The 25713-nt window shown below is 42.8% G+C and overlaps 1 protein-coding gene across 2 annotated transcripts in view; it reads left to right on the forward strand.

The window, feature by feature from the left end:
• USP32 (ubiquitin specific peptidase 32) overlaps window positions 1–23903 on the forward strand; it is a 223916-nt gene extending 200013 nt beyond the window's left edge. For both annotated transcript variants that reach the window (XM_021067306.1, XM_021067305.1), the window contains 8 exons: window positions 1426–1610; window positions 7041–7127; window positions 8019–8139; window positions 14602–14793; window positions 17132–17420; window positions 19022–19446; window positions 20337–20429; window positions 21608–23903. In XM_021067306.1, the coding sequence (XP_020922965.1) occupies window positions 1426–1610; window positions 7041–7127; window positions 8019–8139; window positions 14602–14793; window positions 17132–17420; window positions 19022–19446; window positions 20337–20429; window positions 21608–21781 (1566 nt within the window). In that variant the 3' untranslated portion in view covers window positions 21782–23903. The remainder of the gene's footprint in view (window positions 1–1425; window positions 1611–7040; window positions 7128–8018; window positions 8140–14601; window positions 14794–17131; window positions 17421–19021; window positions 19447–20336; window positions 20430–21607) is intronic.

The following is a 25713-nucleotide window of genomic DNA, read 5'->3' on the forward strand; positions in this document are numbered from 1 at the left end:
AATAGGGCAAGAACTTGGCACAGTTAGGTCAAGTGAGTTTTTTAAGATGAGAGAAGAAGTTGCTAGGAGAGGACGAAAGGAAAATTCCTGGTGCACTGAAGCTGTGAGCGTTATCCTATAAGGAACTGAGCAGGTGTGGGACTGAGGGCCCTGGGAAAAATTACCTTGAGAGGATGAAAAGTGTTTAGGAAAGAGATACACTGAGAAGAGGAGAGGAAAGAGATAGTTGCTTAAGTGATCTCATTTAGTAAAATAAGTCAAAATAAGTCATCTGCTGAGAGTTAAAAGTGGAAGAAAAGTAGTTTAAGGGAATAAGAACTAATCTAAGTTTTTTGATTTTCCAAAAATAGTTGTTCTGAATCTATCACATTTCTGTGGGCCTTGTAATGATACAACTACAAACACATGAAATGGGGGTGTTAAAAATCATGTATTTAGTCAAGCTTAAATGAATAATGGCAAATCAAAATACTTGAGAATGTAGACGTCTTTTCACTTATAAACTAGTGAGTTTATAAGTTGTTGGCTTAGCTTCTCTGCTACGTAAAGACCAAGGAATTAAACGTCTAAGTGCTCAACAGCTTTTTGGGTAATCCTGCAGCTCTCACTAATTTTTCTATTATATTAATGTAACTTTTGTTTTAAGCCACCGTTTCCAAACTAATTCTGTGCAGTATCTCTATGTTAAGAAATATGATGTAAAATAAATCTCCTTTAACATACTCAAAGCTGACTCTTTTTTTTTTTTTTTTTTTTGAAATTTACATTACTTTTTATTCTATCGTTCAATTGAAAATACGGTTTTGGGGAGTTCCCGTCGTGGCTCAGTGGTTAACGAATCCGACTAGGAACCATGAGGTTGTGGGTTCGGTCCCTGCCCATGCTCAGTGGGTTAATGATCCGGCGTTGCCATGAGCTGTGTGTAAGTCACAGACGCGGCTCGGATCCTGCATTGCTGTAGCTCTGGCATAGGCCAGGGGCTACAGCTCCGATTCAACCCCTATCCTGGGAACCTCCATATGCTGCGGGAGCTGCCCAAAGAAATAGCAAAAAGACCAAAAAAAAATATATGGTTTTGGGGGTAAGCAAAAAAAAAAAATATATATGATATTAAAATGTTTTTCATGTGATTCAGTGTATGTAAGAAATGTATATCAGAGAAAATTATGTAGGTTGAAAATCTTAAATTCTGAAAACCCAAGTTTGCTAGACAGCAACTCTGAAATTGGCAATGCCTTTACCTTTTGAAGGCTTTACTGTGAATAACCCTTCTCGTCTTCCTAATAAAAGATGGTAAATACAGAGAAGCGTGGTAGTGACTCTTTTGAAAATGGCAGTGGTTCCTGTTATTGGAGACCTTAGAATGAAATGGAGGAATCAGAGGCCTGTAATCACAACTCTTTCTTGTCTTGTTTGTACATACAGATGAGGACAGAACTGTATTTCCTGTCATCTCAGAAGAATCGCCCCAGCCTCTTTGGAATGCCACTGATTGTCCCATGTACTGTGCATACCCGGAAGAAAGACCTGTATGATGCAGTTTGGATTCAAGTATCTCGATTAGCCAGCCCACTCCCACCTCAGGAAGCCAGTAATCATGCTCAGGATTGGTGAGTTTCAGGGCATCTTCTTAGACCTGTGTTTCCAAATGTAGAACAGGTTAATTACTCTTTGAAGAACCAGCTCGAGAATATAAAATTCAACCACTTGGTTTGGTCTTTTGAAGAGGAGAGACAATATACCTCCTTTCATCATCTAGATACTCCTTGTATTCTAATCATCATCTAATAATCCTTATATTCTCTGATCTCTTACCCTAACTCTCTCCTGCTAGTTTGTTTTTTTTTTTTTTTTTTTTTTTTTTTAGGGCCACACCCATGGCATATGGAGGTTCCCGGGTTAGGGGTCGAATCGGAGCTATAGCCCCCGGCCACAGCCGTAGCCACAGCCACAGCAACGCCAGATCCGAGCCACATCTTCGACCTGCATCATAGCTCACAGCAACGCTGGATCCTTAACCCACTGAGCGAGGCCAGGGATCGAACCTTTGTCCTCGTGGATACTAGTCAGATTGGTTTCCACTGAGCCATGATGGGAACTCCTCCTGCTAGTATTTTAAATGCTTCAGATGATATCCTTGGCTTCTAATATTACAAAAGTAGAGAATGTGAATTCACAGGAAATTTGTATCATCTCAGTTCTGAATGGAAGCTTTAGTGGGCATATCGATACATGAACTCTGAAAAAGTCTCATGCTATAACAGTTGGGTTATTTCCCTACCATATCATTTTAACATGGGATAATTTTATAATTCTAGGTAAAGAAAACAAACATCATCTGTTTTCTCTCCATTCCTCTTGACACTGTTCTGTTGGAATAGTAAATATTTACTTCAAATGTTACTCAAAATCTTTGAGATTGCATCTCTCATTTGAATTATAGATCATTTTCTTGCTATCATGGTACAAGTGAGAGTTCTGCTTCTGTGTTAAAACTTCTAAGTAGAGAAGTTCTTTTTGCTGATAGGTCGTTTGTTTTGGTATGGGAGTCTTTTGATGATTAGGATAAGGCTTAAGGTAAATAAATCTTAAAGGAAAACTGCATAATAGGTAAGTGATTTAATTGATGAACGTTATATATTTTTTTAAAAGGCCATAGGGCAGGATTAAATTTGAAGCGAATCTAATTGAATTAAAGGGCTTCTAGATGAGGACTTTTCCTGGGGGCTTGCTAATGAATCAGCTATGAAGTGTGAGGGGAATAGGAGTCCAATCTAGGTTTTCAGCCAAACAACTGTTTGTGAATGGTGGTACCATTTAAAGAAATGAGGAAGACTGGAGAAGTTGGTTTTGGCAAGTGATGATAAGAATCAAGTTAAATTCAAGATGTGTGTTGTATTTTCAAGTGGGAAATAGAATTAATGTCCTTTCCAGAAGATTATAAATGTAGGTATCATCAACAGATAGTTGGTATTTAGGAGTTCCCATCATGGCGGGGTGGAAAACAGTCCAACTCGGAACTATGAGGGTGCAGGTTTGATCTCTGGCCTGGCTCAGTGGGTTAAGGATCCGGCGTTGCCATGAACCATGGTGTAGGTCGCAGACGCAGCTCGGATCTGATGTTGTGATTTCCGTGGTATAGGTCGGCAGCTGTAGCTCCAATTAGACCTCTAGCCTGGGAACCTCCCTATGCCACAGGTGTGGCCCTAAAAAGAAAAGAAAAGAAAGAAAAAAGAAAAGAAAAACAAAGAAAACAGATAGTTGGTATTTAAAGCCCTGAGAAGGCTTTAGAGAAAATACCCTCTAACATTAGAGGTTAAATAATGGAGGGAGAGGCAGCAAAGGAGATTGGGAGGGAACAGCCCGAGATGTGAGAAGAAAACCAAGAATGACTAGAGTCCCAGAAGTTAAGTGAAGGTGGTGTTTAAGGAAGGAGTGATCAGTTTCAGATACTACAGAAAGATTAAGACAAGGACTGGGAACTGACCACTGGAATCGATACACTGGCCATCTTCAGTGACTTTTGCAGAAGCTGTTGTAGTGGAGTGGTATAGATGAAGGCCCAGGGGTTAGAGTAAAAGGATAATAAGGGAGTTCCCGTTGTGGCTCAGTGGGCTAAGAGCCCAACATAGTGTCAGTGAGGTAGGTTTGATCCCTGGCCTTACTCAGTGAGTTAAGGATCCAGTGTTGCCACAAGCTGCAGTGTAGCTTGCAGATGTGGCTGGGATCTGGCGTTGCTGTGGCTGTGGCATAGCCCCTCAGTTGCAGTTCCGATTTGACCCCTAGCCTAGGAACTTCCATATGCTACACATGTGGCCATTAAAAAATAAATAAAATAAGGAGTTCCCATCATGGCTCAGCAGAAACGAATCTGACTAGCATCCATGAGGACACGGGTTCGATCCCTGGCCTCATTCAGTGGGTTAAGGATCTTGAGTTGCTGCGTCTGTGGTGTAGGCCAGCAGCTACAGCTCCAGTTCCACCCCTACCCTGGGAACCTCCATATGCTGTGGGAGCGGCCCTAGAAAAGGCAAAAAGACAAAAAAAAAAAAAAAAAAAAGTACCTAGGGGGTCACAACAGCCAAGTGATGGAAACAACTCAAAAGTCCCATCAGCAGATAAACAGATACACAAAATGTATACATGCAGTGGAGTATTATTCAGCCATAAAAAGATTCGAGTTCTAATTAATACACACAGCAACATGGATGAACCTTGAAAACATTACATTAAGTGAAGTAAGCCAGACACAAAAGGACAAATAGTATGTGATTCCCACTTTTATGAGGTATCTCAAATAGGCTAATTTAAGACAAAGTAGATTAGAGATTAACAAATTCTATGGATGAGGAAGGGATTTATCATTGCCTAATGAGTAGAGAGTTTCTGATTGGGAAGATAAAAAGGTTCTGGAGATGGGTGGTGGTGGTGGTTGCATAACACTGTGAACGTAATGCCTCTGAGTTGTATACTTGAGATAATTAAATGGTAAATTTTATGTATATTTTACCACAATTTTAAGAGCTGTCACAAAGGTTAAGTATGTAGATGAAATAAGAGTGGACAGGAGTTGATGATTCTTGTAGTTGGGTGATGTCCATTGTGTGTTTCTCAATTTTCTGAGTGTTTATGTCAGTAAATATGAAAATTTAGATTAAAAGGACAAATTCATGGAATTGAGGATCTATACAAAAGATTACTATGAGGGACGGAAGATAAGGAGAGAAGTGAGGATTTGAGAGTGGTGATTAGAGGCTTTTAGTGGGTCAAAGAATTGTTAGAGTAGTGATACTTGAATAAGTGATTCAAGAACATAGGAGATGGTTGTTGCAAAGAAGGTATTTGGAATTGAGATTTTGAGAGGTGGTTAAGCCCTTGTCATGGCTTCATTACCATCAGCAGCCATGTAATAGCCACTACCAGTTGGCAAGGTCTATAGTATCTGCATTGGAGAGGGTAGAGCCTGTAGGATGGAGGAAGTGATTGTTGGAGGAGAGAAGGCCTAGGAGGAGTTGAATAAGTTTCCTTGAAGTTATAAGAGTAATAACAGAAGTGATGGAGGGAGAAACAGTGAACCTGGTTCTAAAATCTTTAGTGAGTAAAGAAGAAATGTCCCTACCAAGTAGGAATAGCAGATGATGTAAGTCAATAGCACATGCTACAAAGAAACCAGAATTTTTTAGAAAGGGAAGGAAGGAAAAATATAATCTAGATGTGGTAAAGAGGAGTAAGGAGGAGACCCGTATCACCTCCCGGTTCTGGGATGTATGAGAGAAAGCCAGCACTTAAGAGGCAAACTGGGAGTTCCCTTCGTGCCCCAGTGGAAACAAATCTAACTAGCATCCGTGAGAACGCAGGTTCGATCCCTGGCCTCCCTCAGTGGGTTAAGGATCCAGTGTTGCTGTGGCTGTGGGCTGGCGGCTACAGCTTGGATTTGACACCTAGCCTGGGAACCTCCATTTGCTGTGGGTACAGCCCTAAAAGACAAAAAAATAAGAGGCAAACTGGAAGCGGAGGCCTCAGGAAAGCCAGGTTTCTGTTAAAGCAAAAAGGTAAAGAAATTTTTTAGAAAAGAAGTGCTGCACAGTTGTCTGCCAGAATGCCACCTAGTTTTGTCCCTTTATCTTTCTTTGGATTCCACACTTACCATTGACCTGGTTATCAGTGACATGATATTGAACAGCATGGGCTATCACTAATCATTCAATCCACGACTTATGCACAAAGCTGGGAACTGCTGTGACAGACATGATACTACTCTTGCCCTTACAGTGAGTCTTTATCATAGTTTCATTACCCTCAGCAGCCATGTAACAGTCATACAAATTACCAAATGATCCATAAAGTGTATTGCTCTTATGTAATATTCCTTAAGTTCCTTCTTATTGGATCAAGAGTGAATTTTTTTGGCCTCGCCTATGGCATGTGGAAGTTCCTGGGCCAGGGAATGAACTCATGCTACATCAGTGACCCAGGCCACTGCAGTGACAACACTAGATCCTTAACCCGCTAAGCCACATGAGAACTCCAAGTACCTCTTTCAAGGCCACACCCATGCCATATGGAGGTCGTCAGGGTAGGGGTTGAATCAGAGCTGTAGCTGCTGGCCTGTGCCACAGCCACAGCCACACAGGATCCAAGCCATGTCTGCAACCTATACCACAGCTCACAGCAATGCTGGATCCTTAACCCACTGAGCGAGTCCAAGGATCAAACCCGTGTCCTCATGGATGCTAGTCGGGTTTGTTAACCACTGAGCCACAATAGGAACTCCCAAATACTTTTTTTTTTTAAGTTGGAGAACTCACAAGGCTGTCTTGCAGTTAAGACATTACTCGCAAAATGCTATGTATCTTACAGCTTTTGATAGTTAAGGCAAGGTAAAGAAAAGGGGTGTACCTACCATGTACCATATCAGGGATTCTGATCAAAGACACTTCTAAATATATAGTCAGTCAGCGCCTCTAAAAGCTATTATGACCTTTCAGCCTTCTGTGGTATGTCAGTGTTCTTGTCATGGAAAGTGCCTAGTTTAATGTGAATTATACCTTTTGATAGAATTAGGGCTGAAGGATAATAGTGTTTCATTTCATGATTAGCTTATCTTATGAAATTTTCGTGGACCACATGGACTCTTTAGGGACATCTGGTGGTCTGTTATGTCTCCCCCTCTTTAGGAGAGGGAGAACCCTGAGTGTGGTTGTACAGTTAATGGGTTAGGAAAACCAGCCTTGAGCTGTCAATGTGAACATACTGATATGACAGATACTGCTTTCTATGGTTACTTAAAGAGAAGATGAAAGAGACCTCAAATAAGAAATGTTTCGTGGAAGTTCCTGCTGTGGCACAGTGGGTTAATGATCTGGCTTGTCTCTTTGGAGAGTCCCCAGCCCAGCACATGGGTTAAGGATCTGGCAGTTGCTACACCTGTGGCATAAGTCCCAGGCCCTGCCCCGGGAACATCCATGTGCTGCAGGGCGACTGAAAAAGGAAAAAAAAAAAATGTTTCTTATATTTTTTTGGTTTCTGTTCTGTTTCAGTGATGACAGTATGGGTTATCAGTATCCATTCACTCTACGAGTTGTGCAGAAAGATGGGAACTCCTGTGCTTGGTGCCCATGGTATAGGTAAAGTGACCTTCTATAGGAGAAAAATTGCAGTAGAATTGCAGCATCAGATATTTTACCTTTTTCATAAGGTTTCCAGTTTTTAGAAAATATGCAGTGAATAATGAGAAACTTGAGATAAACCTAGGAATTCTTTACTCATCTCTTCCCTGTGAGGTCTATAGCTGTTCTGTTCTTGCAACTTGGCTGATTTTATAAATGCTAGTCTCCATCATATTCATAGTTTATGAACAGCATTTATCACTCTATACCTTCTGCTCCTTAGATATAAATCAGTTTAGCAATTCTGAGCCCAATAGAACATAGTCTATTTACTAGACCATGCTGGAAGTCTATTTTTGGTTTTTAGAAGAGTTATGGAGATTGATTGGTCATTACTGTTCCAGCCTGGAAAAAAACTGAGTACTCGGAAAATGCCTCAGCCTGTAATGGCCATAGCAGGTGAATCTGTTTGGGCTTTGGAACCATGGCCTTTGTCATAGTTCCTCCCCCCCATAAATTTATATATATATATATATATATATATATATGTATTTATGTAATGTGCCATTTTACAAACAAGGAAATAGGATTGTTATGCCAAATAAATTGTCCTACCTCCAAGCATTAAATAACTAAATTTAGAATATCTTGAAAGATATATGATCTCAATACCCATTTCCTTTTCATTTGCCGTGATGATGAACACATGGTTTTCAGGTGCTTCGAAAAACCAAAGACTTATGATTCCCTGAAATAATAATTACTAGTACATACTCACGCATTTATCAGTCTGAAGTTAGAAGTCCAAGAAGGAAAGTGGAGAAGTAGAAAGGGAGAGTATTTCTGATAAAGAAAATTTCGATTCCTCCATAATTATTCCTTCCTCAGTAGATCTTTTTTCCCCTTTAGGTTTTGCAGAGGCTGTAAAATTGATTGTGGGGAAGACAGAGCTTTCATTGGAAATGCTTATATTGCTGTGGATTGGGACCCCACGGCCCTTCACCTTCGCTATCAAACATCACAGGAAAGGGTAAGTGCTTAGGGCCACCTTTCAGATGGTGGTTTTTATGTGTAAAAATTTTCCTAGTTTAACTGTACATGCCACTTCTATTTTCAGACTTTTTTTGTCTTTCTATTTTAGGGCAGCACCTGCGGCACATGGAGGCTCCCAGGCTAGGGGTCCAATCGGAGCTGTAGCCGCCAGTCTATGCCAGGGCCACAGCAACGCAGGATCCAAGCCATGTATGCGACCTACACCACAGCTCACAGCCATGCTGGATCCTTAACCCACTGAGCTAGGCCAGGAATTGAACCCACGTCTTCATGGATGCCAGTCAGGTTTGTTAACCACTGAGCCACGATGGGAACTCCATACTTTGAGACATTTTGAATACAACCAAAAAAATATTCATTGACCTTCTCTGTGGCACTTAAACATTCACATGATTATGCTGGTGTTTCCGTTTTCCATAACCTTTTTTTTTTTTTTTTTTTAGGGCCCCATCTGTGGCATATGGAGGTTCCCAGGCTAGGGGTCAAATTGGAACTGTAGCTGCCAGCCACAACACAGGGTCCAAGCTGTGTCTGCGACCTACACCACAGCTCACGGCAATGCCGGATCGTTAACCCACTGAGCGAGGCCAGGGATCGAACCTGCATCCTCATGGATGCTAGTCAGATTCGTTTCTGCTGCGCCACAAAGGGAGCTCCAAAAAAAAGTAACTCTTGAAACAGAACTCTGGGTGTAACTAAGATGTTATATTTCTCTGGCCATGACATATCAAGCATACCAGTCTGTCTGCCTGTTTATTAACTATTATTAAAGCTACAGCATTTGGTAGCCATTCTTACTTAGCTCACATGCATTTGAGGGCTATCGCTGCTACCTTAAATGGGCATAGCGATCAGGAAAATTAGGGAAAGAATTGAGTGTTTCGAGACTGGGCACCTAAGACAACATTTCCATGCCTGTTCTTCACACTTAGCTTTCCTCTACTGCTGCTCTCTGGCCAGAGCACTTTTTAAATTTTGAAAATGTAACTTGCAAAAAAATTTTAACTTCATATTGAAAAATATTTTGGGAGTTCCTTCGTAGCTCAGTGGTTAACGAATCCAACTAGGAACCAGGAGGGTGTGGGTTCAATCCCTGGCCTTGCTCAGTGGGTTAAGGATCCAGCGTTGCCATGAGCTGTGGTATAGGTCCAAGATGCTGCTCGGATCCCGTGTTGCTACTATGGCTATGGCATAGGCCGGCGGCTACAGCTCCAGTTACACCCCAGACTGGGAACCTCCATATGCTGCAGGTGGCGCCCTAGAAAAGACAAAAAAAAATTTTTTTTTAAATAAATAAAAATATTTTTCCACATATTGTCTGAAGGGTACATTGACTAGATGGCTCATAGGTAGAAATAATGAAGAATCCGATAGAGACAGAAAAGCACTTCTTATTTTTTATTTTATTTATTTATTTATTTATTTATTGTCTCTTTGCCATTTCTTGGGCTGCTCCCGTGGCATATGGAGGTTCCCAGGCTAGGGGTCGAGTCGGAGCTGTAGCCACCAGCCTACGCCAGAGCTACAACAACGAGGGATCCGAGCTGTGTCTGCGACCTACATACACCACAGTTCACAGCAACAGCAGATCCTTAACCCACTGAGCAAGGCCAGGGATCGAACCCGAAACCTCATGGTTCCTAGTCGGATTTATTAACCACTGAGCCACAATAGGAACTCCTGCACTTCTAACTCTTCATAGAAGTCTCTTTCACTATTTCTTAAGGTATTCCCTTGAGCTAAGTTAATAATGGGAGTTGACTTTTCTGTCTTTTGGTGCTATTAAGGAGCAGAGAAACTACCAATTCCAGACCAGATTCCCTGTTTGGATCCCCCTACATGCCCCCAGATTTTTCTGAGGCTCCCACTAGCTGAAGATGAGTATTATTCGTGGATACTTGCCAAATGAAAGATCACTGGGCTAAAGGAAGCTGAAGAGATGTTGATGCTGTAGCAGGTTATACACACTGTAGCAAAGTAATTCTGTAACTTCAGCCATGCTTCATTTGAAGAGGGAAAATTTTAGCAATTGAAAGAGAGACTTCAGTTTTCGTCGGCACAAAATCTGACCAGACATTATTGTGACAAGATACTCCTGTCAGTGATGAAAAACTATTTGGCTGTAAATCTATTTCCCCCCCCTTTTTTTTTTCCTTTTCTTGAGCCGTTCCCATGGCATATGGAGGTTCCCAGGCTAGGGGTCTATTCGGAGCTACAGCTGCCGGCCTACACCAGAGCCACAGCAACTTGGGATCCAAGCCACGTCTGCAACCCACACCACAGCTCGTGGCAACGCCAGATCCTTAACCCACTGAGCAAGGCCAGGGACCGAACCCGCAACCTCATGGTTCCTAGTCAGATTCGTTAACCACTGCGCCACGACGGGAACTTCTCTATTTCTCTTTTTAACAAGCCCAGTGTGCAATCTGAAAAACTCTGGAGGACATCCTGCTTCTAGGAAGAAGGGCCTGCGTGACCTATTAAATCTCACCCCATTTCCACTTTCAGTGATGCTCTTAAGATACCATGGAAACCAAGTTGCTGTTAAGATATCCTTCCTTGCTTGGGAGTGGGGCCACATGACTAATTTCTTCCTATGTGTGGTTTCTGCATGTGCTCAGAGAGTCACGTAGTCAAAGGAGATATCTTGGTTCAAAACTGAGATTATTGCCCATGCGTTTTATTTTTATTCCAGTTATTTCCCTTTTAAGAACTTACCCTAGGGAAATAACTCTGTGATTTACTGACAGATTTCATCATAGCATTTATTAGAAGAGTTAAAAAAAAAAAAATAGAAGCAACTTGTATTTGCCCCACATTAGAGGAATGGTTAAATAATGCATGGTATATTAATTGGATAAAATATTATTCAGTCATTTTACTGAAAAATTTCTTCATATAAAAAGGGGCAGAAAAAAATCTGCCAGTATTTTGACAGTTTGCTTTTATATTAAAAATATAAAAAGTATCCTCCCTTTTTACATTTTTCACTGCTTTTCAAAATTTCTGTGTGAATGATTTATTTGGTAAGGAGGGGAAAAAATAGGCAGTTGTTCTAATTCTTTTTATTCTTCCCCTGTTTGGACCTCATATTCCTTAACAGAAAATTAAATTAGATAACTTCTTAGATTTCCTTCTTTTTTTCTAATTATCTTATAATGTATAAAAGCTGTTACTTCATTCATGTTTTGGGCTAAGAATGAGCTTTCAAACAACTAAAAAAAAAAGTCGTGGGCAGTTAACGAATCGACTAGAACATGAGGGGGGTTGCGCTTGTCAGTTAACGATCCGGCGTGAGCTGTGTATGCAGACCTATCTGCTGTGGCTCGAGGCCAGAGATAAGCTCATTATAGCTGGAACTATATGCGGGAGGCCAAAAAAAAAAAAAAAAAAAAAAAAAAAAAAAAAAAAAAAAAAAAAAAAAAAGGAAGGGGGTGCCAATAAGTAATTTAAGACTGTTTGAATAATTGTAGAGAATCCGGGAGTGAATCCCAAGAGGTAAACGGGATCTTTGTCATTTGGGGAAATTTTATTAATCCGTAAAAATTATTGTTGTCCATAGACAATGCTTTTTCATCCGCCTTCTCCTTCCTCCCTGTCTCCACTGAGTTCTATAGCCTGTGTGTTCCATGGAAAATGTAGTCAATAAAAATCAACATCCTTTACTAGCTTAGTGTAACTTGTGTCTGGTCATAAAACATCCCTGGTAGAGATAATATAGATAATGTTTAACTGGCTGTGAGAAAAGAGACGCTACTATATTTGACACACTTCTTTTTCTACTGATTCCCAAGCATGTTTCCTTTTGAAGCATGTCATTTTCTCCCTTGGATGACCAGCCCTAAAGATGAAAGTAGAGTTTTCCTCTAAGTTCCCCTTTTAAGTGACTTCTTCAGAAATGGATAGTGATGGAGTTCCTGTTGTGGCTCAGTGGTTAACGAATCTGACCAGGATCCATGAGGACGCAGGTTCAATCCCTGGCCTCGCTTAGTGGGTTAAGGATCTGGCATTGCCCTGAGCTGTGGTGTAGGTCACAGATGCGGCTGGATCCCACGTTGCTGTGGCTCCAGCTCTGATTGGACCTCTAGCCTGGGAAACTCCATGTGCCGTGGGTGCAGCCCTAAAAAGACCCCCCCTCCCCAAAAAAAGGAAGAAATGGATAGTGATGCAAGACTAAAATTCTTTACTGCATGATCAACCCCAAGCTTGATGGTTTATAAAAACATTTTTACAGCCTGTGACTCAGCCATCCTCTCAGGTAGGGAAAAAGTCACACCTGAAAACCTGCTCTGAACTGTGAGCCCAGAAAGGAAAACTTGAGGGAAATGGCCTCAGGCAAAGAAAACCACCTCACCTCACCTCTGCAAGGGAGGAGTAGAAAGTGGGGTGTCGAGACATGGGTGTGACCTTTGCCAAAAAGAGGCATTTATTGCTGTAATTGTCCGAGCTCCACCCTGGTATGTGATCCCTATGTGGAAATCTCATGGTCATTCATGGTCATGCTTTGTATGCCTCGCCCGCCGAGGTTCTCGATTGCTTATTTAGTGGCAGCCAGGAACTGGAGGGGTCTGGAGCATTCTAGGCCCCTTCTTGTCTCCTTCTTCCCGATTCCCATGCCACCTTCAACATACATCCTGACACATCGCCCCCACTTTGCTCTCTCCCTCCTTCTTACTTCCCCCTTGCTTCAAAGCCTGGCATACTGGTTAACAGGACCACAGAGGTTTGGGCGGGTATTAGCGGTCTTCTCAGCAAAATCAGGCTTTTTTGATAGCTGTTTCTTTTATTGTTATCTCATGTTAAAAGGTGCCAAGAGGCAGGAGACTGATAATGATGTGTATGGTATTTTAATATGTCTGTGTTACAATGGCGTCAATATGCAAGTGAATTGTAGCTAGTGGGTTTTAACACCTTAGTGGTTGTCTGAAGGTGAGCTTTTCTGTATCCTCTCTTATTTAATATAGATTGGGCATCTTTGTTCCAGTGGTATTATTTCTCCTAGCTCTGTAAAGCTTGCAGAATACCAGTCATGTTCTGTCTCCCCATTAAAAAATAAATGGCCTAATCTCAGTACCCCTAGCTTGAGGACCAGCTCATATGTAAGTTGTTTTAGGATTTCAAAATTGTAAAATAAACAGGCAATTCCTTGTTTGCTTTTGTTTCTGTCACTTAGAAACATACTGAAATTTTTCCTTAAAAAGTTATGGTCATATAAATAGAAATTGGATCAAGGATGTTATTGATGTAGTATTTGCAAATGTGCAAATGCTCTATTTGCTCAGACTCTAGCTTGGGTTGTATTTTTTTTCCTCATGTAAAGTAAAATGAGATTGAGTCACTTAGAGGACGATGCATAGCCAGGTCACCTTTCTTTGTTGGGGGGGAGTGCTTTTTTTAGTCCTGCTTGTGGCATATGGAGGTTCCCAGGCTAAAGGTTAAATTGGAGCTGCAGCTGCCAGCCCACGCCCACAGCCACAGCAGTGTGAGATCCGAGCCACGTCTATTACCTTACACCACAGCTCATAGCAACACCAGGTCTTTAACCCACTTAGCAAGGCCGGGGATTGAACCCACATCCTCATGTATACTAGTCATATTTTTAACCACAATGAGAATTCCCGGGTGACCTTTTTTTTAATTATTTTTTTCAGTGGCTTCTCTTTTATTATAGTTGATTTACAATGTTCTGCCGATTTCTGCTGTACAGCAAAGTGACGCAGATACACACACACACACACACACCACACACACACACACACACACACGCATATTCTTTTTCTCACATTATCCTTCATCCTGATCCATCACAGGTGATTGGATATAGTTCTCTGTGCTATATAGCAGGATCCCATTGCATCCAAATGTAACAGGTTTTTTTTGTTTGTTTGTTTTTTGCCTTTTTGTCCTTTTGCTGTTTCTTGGGCTGCTCCCGAGGAGTATGGAGATTCCCAGGGTAGGGGTCGAATCGGAGCTGTAGCCACCGGCCTACGTCAGAGCCACAGCAACGCTGGATCCGAGCCGCATCTGCAACCTACACCACAGCTCACGGCAACTCCGGATCCTTAACCCACTGAGAGAGGCCAGGGATCAAACCTGCAACCTCATGGTTCCTAGTTGGATTCGTTAACCCCTGTGCCCCGGCAGGAACTCCCAAGTGTAACAGTTTGCATCTACTAACCCCAGACTCCCAATCCATCCCACTTCCTCCCCCTCCCCCATGGCACACACAAGTCTGTCCTCCATGTCCATGATCTGTTTCTGTTTTGTAGAGAGATCATTGTGCCATATTTTAGAGTCCACGTATAAGCGATATCATATGGTGTCTGTCTTTCTCCTGACTTACTTCACTCAGTAAGAGTCTCCAGTTCCATCAGGTGACCATAGTAAACTCCCTCCCTCCTACCCCTTCTCCCCTTCCTCCTGTTCCCTCCACCTGCAGGTTGTAGATGAGCACGAGAGTGTGGAACAGAGTCGGCGAGCACAAGCTGAGCCCATCAACCTGGACAGCTGTCTCCGTGCTTTCACCAGTGAGGAGGAGCTAGGGGAAAATGAGATGTACTACTGCTCCAAGTGTAAGACCCACTGCTTGGCAACCAAGAAGCTAGATCTCTGGCGGCTTCCCCCCATCCTGGTACGTTACAACCCCACCCGTGACAGAGAAGGCGTCTAGCTTGAGGGAGAGAGGCTGTGAACAAATAAGAGTTTCAGAGAATAAGACCCTTCCTGCACGGTGTTTCAAATGCTTCTGCTGTGCAGGGCTTTGCTGTTGCACCCAGAAAAGAATTGTACCACAGATACTGGCTCGTTCCTTCTCCTGAACAACACACAGCTTAGAAGGGGAGAGAAGCCATCTACAGCAGTTCAGTGCAGTATGTGAGAAGTGCCACGAGTGGTACAACCTGGTGAATTTGCACTTGAGGAGAAACTGAAAGCACTTCTGGCTGGAGGGAAGGTGGAAGCTTTAGGCTTGTCGTTTATGGACTGTAGAAGAGCACCTGAGCCTCTAGTCCCACTGTGCTTGGTCACATGGCCACAGCACGCTGCTGAATTAAGTGTGTGCGCACAGGTGCTTATGTATTTTTGTCGACTTGATTTACTTCTGTCATTTCCATTCACGGATTAGGAGACTCTTCTGTTGCTCGTCAAGAAAATTTGAAGCGTCAAGTCTTTCTATTTATTTAAGAAAGTTTTTTCCTCAAAGGGTGGAAGTATCATATCAAGTGTAAGGCACTTTCTTATTTTTTTTATTTATTTTTTTGGCTTTTTCTAGGGCTGCACCCACAGCATATGGAGGTTCCCAGGCTAGGGGTCGAATCAGAGCTGTAGCCGCCAGCGTTCGCCAGAGCCACAGCAACACGGGATCCAAGCCACGTCTTCAACCTACACCACAGCTCACGGCAACGCCGGATCCTTAACCCACTGAGAGAGGTCAGGGATTGAATCTGCAACCTCATGGTTCCTAGTCGGATTTATTAACCACTGAGCCACGATAGGAACTCCAGTGTTTATTTTTTCAAAATGAGGTATCATTAACATGGCAGTAAATGCATAGACTTTAAATGTCTAATTTGATAAGCTTTGACAATTCTATATACTCATATAACCATGACATAAAACATCATGAAATATAGGTGCTGTATTTTTGAGGTCTTTAAAGAATAATGAGGAGTAAATATTCCATTGAGAACCTGGTGGCATTCTTTTTTTTTTTTTTTTTTTTTTTTTTTTTTTGTCTTTTGTCTTTTTGTTGTTGTTGTTGCTATTTCTTGGGCTGCTCCCGCGGCATATGGAGATTCCCAGGGTAGGGGTTGAATCGGCCTACGCCAGAGCCACAGCAACTCGGTATCCGAGCTGCGTCTGCAACCTACACCACAGCTCACGGCAACGCCGGATCGTTAACCCACTGAGCAAGGGCAGGGACCGAACCCGCAACCTCATGGAATCCTAGTCGGATTCATTAACCACTGCACCACGACGGGAACTCCCTGGTGGCATTCTTAAATCCACATACCAGCATGCCCCTTAGAAAAGGATTTTTTTTTTTTTTTTTTTCTTTTTGCCTTTTCTAGGGCCGCTCCCGCGGCATATGGAGATTCCCAGGCTAGAGGTTGAATCAAAGCTGTAGCCACCGGCCTACACCAGAGCCACAGCAACGAGGGATCTGAGCCATGTCTGCAATCTACACCACAGCTCACAGCAACGCCAGATCCTTAACCCACTGAGTGGGGCCAGGGATCGAACCCGAAACCTCATGGTTCCTAGTCGGATTCGTTAACCACTGCGCCACGACGGGAACTCCTAGAAAAGGATCTCTTTATGTAAACAGTGAATTGTTAAGTATTTAGGGTAGAAGTGGCCACCCAAATATCTGTGCCCACAATAGAGAGCATAATAATATCACAGTGTAAAGCTAGGGAATTCATTGCTCTTGAAAAGAAAAAGAGAAACCAAAAAGGAGAAGGGAGATTCTTACGCTCTTCAGGACAGTTACACTCCCTGGTAGCAGTCAAAGGATGTGGTAAGAAAGGAAAGACTGCCTGTTGGAGATTGAGTAAGTTTCATCTCTAAGAAACGCCTCCACTTTTCTTCAGAGCATTCAGTGTAGTGTTCCTTCCCCATGGGTACATTTAGGAATGGATCTGCTGTGATACTAGAGAGAGGTGAAGGTCAGTGTATATGTATCACAGACTCAGATGACATGCAAGTGTAAGCTCCCAGGGTGCTGAAGAAATTTGCCAGAGCGTTGTGGGTTACTCAGGCTATGAAATAGGGGGGTCATGTTAGCCATACAGCTCAAGGGCAATGGCCCGACTGTTATTACATGTTATGTAATAAAATATATTCTTTGGGTGGAAGGATGTTATGTTAAATGTTTGGGGAACACTTGTATGTGTTTGGGGGTTTTTACTGTATATTTTGCATCTTTAGAAGTCTTTAATGCAAGTGGTTTTTTATCTGTTCTTCTCCAGATTATTCACCTTAAACGATTTCAATTTGTAAATGGTCGATGGATAAAATCACAGAAAATTGTTAAATTTCCTCGTGAAAGTTTTGACCCCAGTGCTTTTCTGGTGCCAAGAGACCCAGCTCTCTGTCAGCGTAAGCCACTCACACCCCAGGGGGATGACCTCTCTGAGCCCAGGGTTGCGGCAGGAGAGGTGAAGAGAGGGGATGCTCAGAACTCAGCGGGGGAAGACGACGTGCTTCTGAGCAAGAGCCCCTCCTCACTCAGTGCAAACGTCATCAGTAGCCCCAAAGGTGAGGAGGCCTAGGGGACTTCACGGAGCCCAGACCTCACTCCAGGAGGGGCTCTCGGGGCCCCTCCAGGCTGCATGTTTCCTCCGGCTTCCACTCTGGAGCAGCAGCTTGATTGTTGTACAAGGAACCTACCTGGAATGAGACCTGTCTAGAATTGAGCTCCGTGACTTTTTGCAAGAGATACAGACTCACCAAATCTATTTTCTCATTCCTGAAATGAAGATGATGCAAGGGTCACAGAGTGAGGATTTGCTACCTCACAAGTAAAGCACTTTAGGAGTTCCACTTATAGCTCAGTGGGTTAAGAACCCAGCTGGTATCCATGAGGATGCAGGTTCAATCCCTGGCCTCACTCAGAGGGTTAAGAATCCAGTGTTGCCATGAGCTCCAAGTGTAGGTTGCAGATATGGCTCGGATCTGGCATTGCTGTGGCTGTGGCGTAGGCCTGCGGCTGCAGCTCCAATTTGACCCCTTGCCTGGGAATTTGCATATGCTATGGGTGCAGCCCTAAAAAGAAAAAAAAAAAAAAAAGAATAAAGCACTTTTATATATAACACCTGCCATTTGGTGATCATGAATGATGTTGTCATCCGTGTTCCCTTACAACAGGGGGTTCTCAAAGTGTAGTCTGGGAATCCCTAGACAGTCTCTCATTCCCTTTAGGGAGCCTGGAGGATAAGAACCATTTTCATAAAAATACTAAGTATTTGCCTTTTCACTCTCATTCTGTCACAAGTGTACAGTGGAGTCAGAGCCAATACTGCAGGTGATATTGTCAGTGATGTGTGTGCTTATTCATTGTGTTTTTCAAATTCCTGAGTTTTAATTTCAAATACAGTAAATATTGAGAGATGTAATCCTAATACATGAAAGTTCTAGAGGTCCGTGACAGTTTTTAAGGGTATATGAAGGAGCTGTGACCAGTTTGAGACCTGCTACTTTACCAGCTTGTGAAAGGTAGAAATTATAGAGAGAGAGTTGCCAATATCATGCACAGCAGTAGTAAGTACTTAATAATTGGTGATTTTTTGTTTGTCTTTTGTCTTCTATGGCCGCACCCGAAGCATATGGACGTTCCCAGGCTAGGGGTCAAATCGGAGCTACAGCTGCCGGCCTAGAGCCACAGCAACGTGGGATCCGAGCCACATCTACAACTTACACCACAGCTCTCAGCAACACCAGATCCTCAACCCACTGATCGAGGCCAGGGATCAAACCTGCAACCTCATGGCTCCTAGTCAGATTTGTTAACCACTGAGCCATGATGAGAACTCCTTAATCTAATTTTTAAATCTAAAGGTCCTTTGTCTAATACTGTTTTGAACTGAAGCTGCCCTGAATCATCTTCCTGCTGCTCTCTAGGTCTGTACCTAGTTGTACTTTACATTTTCAGGACGTTGCTGCTTCTGGCGGTTTGGCATTGAGGAGGACAAGGGTGTAACTTACTGGCCACATATAGGAAGGAAGAGGAGCCAGTCAGGATGCCCCTGTCTTTACCTTTCTGTGTCTACTTGAGAAGTTGACTTCAAAGTTAGCCTTTGGCAGCTGGTGTCACTTGTGACGTTTGGGTTTATGACTCCTTTCTTCTCCCCTTTTTACAGGTTCACCTTCTTCATCAAGAAAAAGTGGAGCCAGCTGTCCCTCCAGCAAAAACAGCAGCCCTAACAGCAGCCCTCGGACTTTAGGGAGGAGCAAAGGGAGGCTCCGGCTACCCCAGATCGGCAGCAAAAATAAACTCTCGAGTAGTAAGGAGAACTTGGATACCAGCAGAGAGAACGGGGCTGGGCAAGTTTGTGAGCTGGCTGATAACTTGAGCCGAGGACATATGCTGGGAGGCAGCCAACCTGAGCTGGTCACCCCGCAGGACCACGAAGTAGCTTTGGCCAACGGATTCCTTTATGAGCATGAGGCATGTGGCAATGGCTACAGCAATGGTCAGCTTGAAAACCACAGTGAGGAAGACAGCACTGATGACCAAAGAGAAGAGAGTCGTGTTAAGCCTATTTATAATCTGTATGCAATTTCGGTAAGTGGTTTGTTAAATATGGTTTTCCGAATGATCTGCCCTTTTCAGTGGTTTATTTGTTCATCTTCATTCATTCATTCATCCAGTATTTTTTCAGGGCCTGCAATTAGGCGACGAGCTTGATGATAGACAAAGTTAGCAGTAGATATAACTTGGCCTTTTGGGTAGAATTCAAGACACTCACAGTGTAATGAGGGGGACAGTCGTGTAATCATTATAACCAGAGTCACAGGTTCAAGCCGTTCGCAGTTGTGTGTTTCTAAGGAATTTTTGCTTCCCAAAAATAATTACAGCCTGTAAGATTTAGAGGGGTTTTTTTGTTTTGGTTTTTTTGGGGTTTTTTTGTCTTTTTGCCTTTTCTGGAGCCGCTTCCCACAGCATATGGAGGTTCCTGGGTTAGGGGGTCAAATCAGGGCTGTAGCCGCCAGCCTACACCACAGCCACAGCAACACGGGATTCGAGCCATGTCTGCAACCTACACCACAGCTCATGGCAGCACCGGATCCTTAACCTGCTGAGCAAGGCCAGGGACCGAACCCGGCAACCTCATGGTTCCTAGTCGGATTCGTTAACCACTGAGCCACGATGGGAACTCCAGAGGGTTTTTTTTTTTTTTTTTTTTTTAATTTAGTTTACTGAAGTATGGTTGATTCACAACATTGTGTTTCTGATGTACAGCAAAGTAATTCAGTTCTACATACGTATAATAGTCTGCACCTGCTAATCCCGAACCCCCACTCCCATTTCTCCTCTACCCTTCTAGAGTTTTTAAATTTTCAGTTTTCCTCTTTGATGTGTTTTTGGAAAAAGGACCTAATTAGATCCAAATACTGTGCCTGGCCAGAATACTGTCAGCTACTAACGTACCTCCACTTTCTTCTCTCTTGCAGTGCCATTCAGGAATTCTGGGCGGGGGCCATTACGTCACTTATGCCAAAAACCCAAACAGCAAGTGGTACTGTTACAATGACAGCAGCTGTAAGGTAAATATCCCCAATCTTTGAATAAAAGAAACAGAAATGTCAGCAGATCTGGAGGACATTTGTTGAAATAATGGACTTTCTCCTGAATAGGAAATAGTTATTTCCATTAGAATCAGCATAAAGATGCCTTCAACATAAAGGAACAAAAATGATATGCAAAGTAGAGACTGAAAACAGGAAGGAGTTGCCATCGTGGCGCAATGGTTAATGAATCCGACTAGGAACCTTGAGGTTGTGGGTTCAGTCCCTGGCTTTGCTCAGTGGGTTAAGGATCCAGCGTTGCCATGAGCTGTGGTGTGGGTCGCAGACATGGCTCAGATCCCTCGTTGCTGTGGCTATAGCGTAGGCTCGCAGCTACAGCTCCGTTTGGACCCCTAGCCTGTAACCTGGGAACCTCCATATGCCATGGGAAGCGGCCCCAGAAAAGGCAAAAAGACAAAAAAAAAAAAAAAAAAAACAAGAAAAAGAAGGTATTGGTTAAGAAGGAAAAGTTCTTATATGTGAGGTACTAGAATTTAACAGGGTTTTCTTTCTCTCTTTTTTTTTTTTTTTTTTTTTTTGTCTTTCGTCTTTTTTGGTTGTTGCTGTTGTTGTTGTTGTTGCTATTTCTTGGGCCGCTCCCGCGGCATATGGAGGTTCCCAGGCTAGGGGTCTAATCGGAGCTGTAGCCACCGGCCTACGCCAGAGCCACAGCAACGCGGGATCCGAGCCGCGTCTGCAACCTACACCACAGCTCACGGCAACGCCGGATTGTTAACCCACTGAGCAAGGGCAGGGACCGAACCCGCAACCTCATGGTTCCTAGTCGGATTCGTTAACCACTGCGCCACGACAGGAACTCCGGGTTTTATTTTTCTATTTTGTTTTGAGTTTTGTCATTCTTTTTTTTTTTTTTTTTTTTTCCCCATTTTACACCTGCGGCATATAGAAGTTCCCAGGCTTGAGGTAGAATTAGAGCTGCAGCTGCTGGCCTACACCAGAGCCACAGCAACTTGGGATCCCAGCAGAGTCTGTAGTCTACACCACAGCTTACGGCAACACCGAATCCCCAACTCCCCGAGGGAGCCCTGGGATCGAACCTGCGTCCTTATGGATACCAGTTGGATTGTTGCCTCTGAGCCACGATGGGAAGTCCGCCGTGATGGCTTTTTTATTAAAGGCTTTTCTTGCTCCTTCAGGAACTTCACCCTGATGAAATCGACACCGACTCTGCCTACATTCTTTTCTACGAGCAGCAGGGGATAGACTATGCACAATTTCTGCCAAAGATCGACGGCAAAAAGATGGCAGACACAAGCAGCATGGACGAAGACTTCGAATCTGATTACAAGAAGTACTGTGTGTTACAGTGAGGCTCCCACTCTGGCTGCTAGACAGGCTGCTGAGGAGGGAGGTGACTCCCTGTAGCTGACATTTGGCAAAAGCGTCGCTGAAAGGCAAGCTAAATGTAGTTATTTTATCCTGTGACCCTGAAGCACAAAATAAAAATCCTAATTAAAATAGCAGTTAACATAACAGTAGTAAGAATTTTGTTTGGAAGTGTCTCACACAAGCTCTCTGGCAGAGAACTTTTTCAGGCCGAGCCCACCATTAGCCTGTAAACAAAAAGGTTTGGCACCAGCCACCTGGGACCAAATAAGAACTAAATTGTGCTTGTCCAGATATGAACAAACCTGTAGTGAGTATAGTTTACCAATAATCCTAACAAAATACTAAGAGTTTCCTTGGAGTCAAAGTAAAACAAAAATCGTAGTGTTGTCTGGGGACGACATGATATGCTACCTCCTTTTTCCTGAAGTTTTATTCCATTGTGTTGACTGATAAGATGGAGAAAGCAAGATCGTGAGGTGTGCAGAGGAGTCTTACAGCATGGATACAGGTTTTTCAATTTACTTTTTAAACCATTCTCCCGCGCTCTCTCTGTCTTTATTGCTTTTTGTTTTCATTGTATTGGTGTTAGAGACACAACCAGTCAGTGGCAGCAGAGGCATATATGAGTGGTAGTCAGTCTGAAAAGGAGAAACTCTTAAGAGCTGTGTGCCTTCTACCCAGGGCCTTGCTTGGGAGACCCTGTAGGGAAAGGAAAAAGCATCCTGGGAGATCCAGCTCGAATGGCCCTCCAGATAGAGGCGGCTCACCTCGAGGATCCTGCAAGTGCCCTCGAAAAAGTGTCCCGCCCCTGCTGAGCGTGGGAGGGGAGTGGCCAGTATTTGTACCATCTCTACATGCACTGTTGCACAAAGAGCTTCTGAGAAGGAAAGTGGGAAAAACGTAGGTGGTATTTTACAATTAGTGGTTGGTTGTTCTTTGTTTCTTTGTTTTGCACTTTAAGAGACAAATATGTGCAAATGAACTTTTCAAACCTTGTTCCTATGTGGTGGCTGTAAGGGCTATGAATTAACTTGATTGGGGTATTTCCCCCTATCATATTAACCTTAAAAACAAAACACATCCCCAACATCGATAGTGTGTAGTTGATGGTTTTAGGAAGTAAACTTTTGTTTGCATGTCCTTTCTTTTTCTTTTTTCTTTTTTTCTTTTTCTTTTTCTTTTTTTTTTTCTTTTTCTTTTTTCTTTTTTTTTGGTGTTTGTCCTTTTTAATTTTCATTTTGAAAAATTTTTCAGTAGTGGTCATCACAAGTTATGTTTCTTTGCTCACTTCATTTTTTTCTCTGATAATTCAAAACTGGAACAAAAGTATACATGTTATTTATTTCGGGCAGCATTTTTTTCTGTGTTGTTTTTAAATATGTACTCAAAGTCGATATTTCACCTTTTCTTTTTTTGGTCTTTTTTAAATTCATCTGGACCCTGGAAGTTGATTCTTATTAATTCTCAGCTTCCATTACCTGTCCTTCCTCATAGATGGTAGGTCCCAGTGTAGTTAAGCATTCATGTTCTGATACCTGAGGCTGGTTGCTATCCAGTTCTCAGAGCGTTTGGGAGGGTTGTCTTCAGTGAAGCTGAAACCCTATTTAGCAGAAGACTATCATTGAAGGGAGGAAGGAGCAGCCTAAATGGTGTAATAAGCTAAAGTCACACAAAGTGCAGACTTTATGGTTTCATGATTTTCAGAATATAAAATCTGTCCATTCCTACCTGGACAAGTCCCATGAAAAAAGTGGAAGATTTTAAATAATTTCCTTACAGATGTTTTATTTAAGCAGGTAGCACAATCTACTAATGTTGTTTGATCTGTGTTTGTTATATTGGTTGTAATTAATTTTTTTAATTCATGACTAGCAGAAAATTTATTAAATTAACTAACTACATTCACCTTGTAAATTACTGTATAAAACTTGTTGACAATGCACTGACTTTAGAAAGATGTTAATGTACATAAATAGAGTGTAAATAAAATAGTGTTGATGTACTGAAAGACGAACTGTATAAAAAAGTATTGGTAATTGTATATGGAGTGTACCTGTTTATCTGTAACTATTATCCAAACAAATTAAATACTGTGGATGCATCTATGTGCTTTTTTTTCTCTCTCTATACAAGCGAACCCAAAAAAGACAAGTTCTTTAGCCTTGCTCTCTGTGACCCTGCTTTAATTCTCCTACTTGAATAATGCTTACCTGACAGAGTGGAGGTTTTCTCCCGTGTCTGAGTGGATGGGAGCTCTGTTGACGATAGAACAAGATCCCCGCCGCAGTGACTGGGGAAACTGACTTAACTTTGGTTTCTTCCCTGTTAGGAAGTTGCTTGGAAGGCACTGAGGGGGTCGGGAGAAGGGTACCTTGCTGGTTTGGAACCTAGAATTGATGATGCAGTAGTTTTCATGCAGATGAAGAGATCAGGTGAAAGACTGACGATCCCAAATGACTCAGCGGAAACTTAACTAGCATCCATGAGGACGCAGGTTCGGTCCCTGGCCTCCTCATTGGGTTAAGGATCTGGCGTTGCCATGGGCTGTGGTGTATCTGGCAGCTGCAGCTCCGATTTGACCCCTAGCCTGGGAACCTCCATATGCCACAGGTGCAGCCCTAAAAAGATGACCCAAAAAAAAAAAAAAAAAAGAGAAAGACTTACTTGTTCAAGGCCTTGAGATGATCCTGGGTTTCTAGGGGGTGCTGAGAAACCAAGGATACCCTGCTGGGAGCTCTCCAAGGAGGCAGTCGGCAGTGCCAAGAGGAGTGGAAGAGATGTGGGTCCTCCGCCCTTGGTCCTGTTTATTTACCTTTAAAATTAGAATACCTGCCTCCTGGGCTTACATTAAATAAATGAAGTAATAAATGCCAGGCACAGTTTCTGGGTAAAGGCAAACTCCCACCCCCAGAGATTCAATCCTGTTTTGCAAAGAGGTTTTTGTAGTCCCTTGCTGTACTGACACTAAAAAAATTTATTAACCCTCTGCTCACATTCTCTAAGACCATGAATACACATTGAAAATGCATAGAATGAAACATGTTGAATCAGCAGCAATGGTAGCTGGTTTAAGGAAATGAACAAACAGAAAAAGATCCCAAAAGTCCTCAAAAATGAAGCACGTCTTCTAAAGTGCAGTCCTATGTCTCTGGCTCTTTATTTTTATTTTATTTATTTATTTTTAATTTATTTTTGTTGTCTTTTTGCCTTTTCTAGGGCCATACCCGCGGCATATGGAGGTTCCCAGGCTAGGGGTCTAATCAGAGCTGTAGCTGCCAACCTACACCACAGCCACAGCACCGTGGGATCCAAGCGAGTCTGGGACCTGCACCACAGCTCACGGCAATGCCAGATCCTTAACCCACTGAGCGAGGCCAGGGATTGAACCCGCAACCTCATGGTTCCTAGTCAGATTTGTTAACCACTGAGCCAAGGGAACTCCTCTGGCTCTTTAAAAGACAACCTTGAATATCTTCATCTTTGTATCTCAAACATTGTTCCTGGCACATAGGAGGTAAATAATATATGAAACAAATCCTTTGTTTCTTTCTTTCTTAGGCCACACTAGCAGCATATGGAGAGTCCCAGGCTAGGGGTTGAATTGGAGCTACAGCTGCCATCCTACACCACAGCCACAGCCACGCCAGATCCAAGCCACGGCTGCAACCTACACCATAGCTCAGGCAATGCTGGATCCTTAACCCACTGAGTGAGGCCAGGGAATCGAACTGGCAACCTCATGGTTCCTAGTCAGATTCATTAACCACTGCGCCATGACAGGAACTCCAGGCAAGCATTTTTATTTTTAGTTCCTAAATGGCCCTGTAAACTGAGAGTGGTCTTCAGCTTCCCAGCCTATCTGGCTAAGGATGGCAATTCAACATGGAATCTCTTCCATTTGGTGGCATTGCTC

Source organism: Sus scrofa, chromosome 12, assembly GCF_000003025.6.
Source record: "Sus scrofa isolate TJ Tabasco breed Duroc chromosome 12, Sscrofa11.1, whole genome shotgun sequence".
In the NCBI taxonomy this organism is placed as follows: Eukaryota; Metazoa; Chordata; class Mammalia; order Artiodactyla; family Suidae; genus Sus; species Sus scrofa.